General features: G+C 53.5%; 1 protein-coding gene across 1 annotated transcript; it reads left to right on the top strand.

Moving 5' to 3' along the window:
* The first annotated feature begins 1,412 nt into the window (after positions 1-1,412).
* On the top strand, positions 1,413-1,973 carry LOC135630766 (uncharacterized). The gene has a single exon (XM_065137932.1). It carries the CDS (start codon positions 1,413-1,415, stop codon positions 1,971-1,973), a length of 561 nt encoding a protein of 186 aa, XP_064994004.1.
* Positions 1,974-4,663: the final 2,690 nt, after the last annotated feature.

Raw genomic sequence — 4,663 nt, 5'->3', positions numbered from 1 at the left:
GGGCCATAACAGAAATATAGCCTCCCTGCTTGATCAAGGAGGTGCAGCGTCTCGCAGGAAAATTGGCGGCGCTCAGCCGGTTCGTGTCGCGATCAGGCGACAAGTGCCTCCCCTTCTTCTAGGCTCTTCGGTAGGTCGATAACTTTGCATGGACCCTGGTATGTCAGGAGGCCTTCGAGAAGCTAAAGATGTACCTCACTCGATTGCCTTGACTCGCCTCACCCGAGCCGGGCGAGGTCCTTGGTCCCTACCTTGTAGCTTCGGCACATGCGGTCAGCTCGGTGCTAACTCGAGAAGTGCCACCGACATAGCAACCTGTCTATTATGTCAGCCACGTCCTCGTCGAGCCCAAGGTATGGTACTCCCTGATCGAGAAGCTAACCCTCACGTTGATGAAAATGGCCTGAAAGTTGTGACCATACTTCCAAGCCCACACGATCAGAGTGATAACCGACCAACCATCATGACAAATCCTCTCCAAGTTCAATGCGTCGGGTCAGATGAAAATGGTCGATCGAGCTCAGCGAGTTTGATATTCAATATGCACCCAGAACGGCCATCAAAGCTCAAGTATTGGCCGACTTCATCTCTGAACTAACCCCTGAAGATCATGCTATTGAACAGGAGCACAACAAGGGTGCATGGACCTTACATGTGGACGGCTCGGCCACCGCCGAGGCAATCGGGATTGGACTTATCCTCAAAAGCCCGACCAGAGAAACCTATGAAAGATCACTCTGGTTACAATTCCGGGCCACCAACAATGAAGCCAAGTACGAGGCACTACTCCATGGACTACGCCTCACCCTGGAGATGCACGTGCGTGACCTCAAAGTTTTCAACGATTCCCAGCTAGTGATGGGACACATCAACAGGAGCTATGAAGCCCGAGATCCGATGATGGTGCTATACCTGATGGAAGTAAGACGGCTCACCCATCACTTCAACCGCCTCTCGATCACGAGGGTACCTCGGGTGCAAAACACACAAGTCGACACTTTGGCCAGGTTAGCCTCTGCTTGCAACCTGGAGGCAATCACGACAACTAAATCCATAACGGCACCAACCATACCAACCCACGACGTTGTTGAAATGAAGGTCTCGCAAAACTGGATGGAAGAAATCCTCCATTTCAAGAAGGACAGGACGCACCCCAACGACCCAATAGTCGCGCAATGATTAAGGCGGACCCAAGCCTGGTACTACGAGGTCGGTGGAAGGCTGTACCAGAGAGCCTTCTCTCAACCCCTCCTGGGCTATCTTATGATGTTAGAGGCTAAAACGATCCTCACCGAGCTCCACGAGGGGATCTGCGGGGAGCACATCGGGGGCCAAACCTTGGCCTTCAAAATCCTCAGGTAGGGATACTACTGGCCAACCATACGCCAAGACGCCATATCATACATACGGCGATGCCAACAATGTCAAAGGCATGCCCGGTTGCAACACCAGCTAGCGGTGCCTCTCGCCCTGATGGATGCGACCTAACCCTTCGCTCGGTCTATTATCAGTCATATGGGATACAATTGAAGTTCAGCTCAGTCGCACACCCCCAAACCAACGGCCAGGCCAAAGTGATGAATCAAGCAATCATGGAAGGCCTCAAGAAGATAATCTCGGGTGCACGCGGGGCCTGGGTGGATGAGCTCCCCAGCGTCTTATGGGCGATGCAGACGACCCCCAAAACTACCTCGGGAGAGTCTCTGTTTAGCTTAGCATTCGGAACCGATGCAGTACTTTCACCCGAAATGGAGTTCCCGACCTTACGCACCATCGTCTACAAGCAGGATGACTCTGAGGAAGGCCTATGGGCAAACTTGGATCTCATTGAAGAGAAAAGAGCCGAGGCACACCTATGCATCCTGGCATACAAAAAGGCCATGGCTCGGATCTACAACCGCAAAGTTCAGCCACGACCAATCAAGGTCAGGGACCTCGTCCTTCGAAAAGCTGAAGTAAGCGACCCGACCTGAACAAGGGGTAAGCTCGTGCCAAATTGGGAGGGCCCCTACTGGGTCTACAACGTGGTCTAAGAAGGGACCTACCGTCTCGAGACTATAGAGGGAAATCCCCTATCGAGAACATGGAATGCAGCAAATTTAAGAAAATTCTATCCATGAAGAGAGGAAGTCAAGATGGCAAAAAGTTGATTTTCATTAATCAAGAAGAAGATACATGTTGCGATCAGGCAATACAATCTCAAAATTCGACTAGACCAAAGTAAAAAAGAAAAAAAGTATAGCCCTTAGTGTGGAGGAGGAGTCTCGGGCCCGTCGTCGAAAGGGACGTTCGCCGGCATGTTGACGCTCTGATCCTCCGGCTGGTTGGCGAATGGGTCCGACTCCAGGTCCAGGTCCGGGTACCTCGCTCGAAAGCAAGCATAAGCCTCCCGGTACTCGAACTCATATGTCACCCGCCCCGATCTCAATAGGTCACACTCGAACCCGGGGGATGACTTGTATTCGGCGATCGCCCCCTTGATCTTTTTGGGCAACACTAGGCACTCCTCCTTTAGAATTTCCTCGGTGGCCCAAGCAGAAGATCTGGTGGATTTGACATCTCAGGAGAGGGTTTGCAGCTCATCGTCGAGCGTCCGAGCACGGGCTTGGCTTTCCTCCAGCTTGGCCTTCAAACGATTCACCTCTTCGTCTATGACCGAGGCACACTGTTCGGCCGCGGCAACGGCCTCCTGGCCAACTCCGCTCTTCAGCTCCAAGATCTCCAGGCGAAGAGCAGAATTGGCATCCGACAGATGCTCGACCACCCGCCCGGCGTCATGGACCCAATCGATCAGCACCATGGTATAGTGCTAGCCTTGCACGAAGATTGACGTTAGAACCCACACAAAGAAGGAATAATCAAACAAGGAAAGAGCGCCACTACTTACCTAGACAAATGACTTGGCTGCTCGATCCACCAGCGCCTCTGAGGAGGAGTAGTAGAGCTCCTTTGCTAGGGTCGGGTGAAGCGCCCCTCGGATGAATTCTTGGGTGGTCGACCCATTGGCCCAGATCTGACTGTCGACCTTGAGGTTCGCCCACCGAGAAGCGTAGGGGATCCTCGGCTCTCCTGTAGGGAGATTGGCCATACTCAGGGCCTGAAACTATTCACCTTTGGCATGAGAATGGACGCGACACAAGTCTCTCATCGACTTCAGGCGTGCCAATGGCCTCCTCGAGGGATCATTGCCAGACGGCCCGGCCACCCCCTTTCCTTTCACGCTCCCCGAGCCCTCACCTTGGGGAGCAGCCCCCAACGACCCCGGGGCAGAACTCTTGTGAGCGGTCGAGCTTGCGTATGTCTTTCGGGTCTCGATTTTCGCCCTCTTCTATGGGCGACCTGCCTCCGGAGACCTCGACACCCTCCTGGGTGTGCCCCTCTGCGAGGCACCCCCTGCACCGAAACCCTCGCCGCCCCGAGACGGTGGCACGGTGGCCTTGGCATGGGATACACCCTTCACCGACTGAAGGTTCACCATCTCTGCAAACAAAAGATCGATCGGTCAGTTAGCCCGGGATGAGACAAATGACCCAAAACATGCAAATAACCATACCCCCAGTGGCTGGACTCAGTCCCGCCTCGACCAGCCACTCCTTGGTCATCTCCCTAATTGCCCGAGAAGAGGATAGGACGCCCCTTAATTGACTCACGTCCGTGGTTTCTCCATTAGAAAGAAACGGTGGTATGTTGTTGATAGTTCGAGAAGTTCATCCGGTACTTAAGCCCCACCCCCGACTGTAACTGATAAAGAAATAGCGACTCTTCCAACCTTTGTTATTGTAAGGAGTGCCGCTAATCTTGAAACCACTATGGGCGATCAGGTAATACCCACCTCGCCCTTTACACAGAGGGAAGCAAGCCAGGAAGGGCATCCGGGATGGCTCAATCCCCGCTCCCCAACATTCCCCAAGGAACGCCGCCATATAGCTCCAGGAGTTCGGTGCCATCTGGGGCGGCGATATGCTCCACTTACGGAGGCACTCCTCGATAACAAGATGCAACGGGAACCGTAGCCCCGCCTCAAGGGCACCCACTGTCAGCCCAAATTCGTTGGGAAACAAATCATACGGCCGCTAGCAGGACCGAGGGGCGTACATACCATAATGCCTCGGGATACAATAGCGATCCTAAATCACCCCCAAAAGTTCCTCGGTCACCACCGAGTCTACATCGTGCCACGACTTGAGGGTTTCGAGCACGGTAGAACCCCCAGTGGCCCCCAAGGACATGCCACCTGAAGACGAGCTAACAACCTCAACCCCTGGACCCCCAGAAGAAGAAGATTGACTTGAAGAAGAAGACAAAGAAGAAGAAGACGAGGAAGAAGAAGACGAAGAGGAAGACGGAGACATCCCGACCTCAAGGTTGGAGGGAGCCGGGGCACGGAACGAAAGGCTGAGCAAAGTAGCAACCATTATTATGGAAGGAGCTTATAAAGGGGAAGCAAACCCATCACGAAGCGACATTTTGGCTCCCCGAGGAAAGAGATGATCACAGCATTCAAAGCCCATCATAACTCCTAGGATTTCCCCATATTCTCTAGTTTCGAAGCTCCCACCAAAAGATCGTGCGTAACAACGAGCCTCCCACCAGAAGCAGCTCATGATGAAAGGACTCCTGCTAGGGACCGCTCGTGATAGGTAACTTCCCGCCAGAACCTGCA

The sequence above is a fragment of the Musa acuminata genome, chromosome BXJ3-2 (assembly GCF_036884655.1).
Source record: "Musa acuminata AAA Group cultivar baxijiao chromosome BXJ3-2, Cavendish_Baxijiao_AAA, whole genome shotgun sequence".
Taxonomy (NCBI): domain Eukaryota; kingdom Viridiplantae; phylum Streptophyta; class Magnoliopsida; order Zingiberales; family Musaceae; genus Musa; species Musa acuminata.
This window is presented reverse-complemented; position numbering and strand designations above follow the sequence as displayed.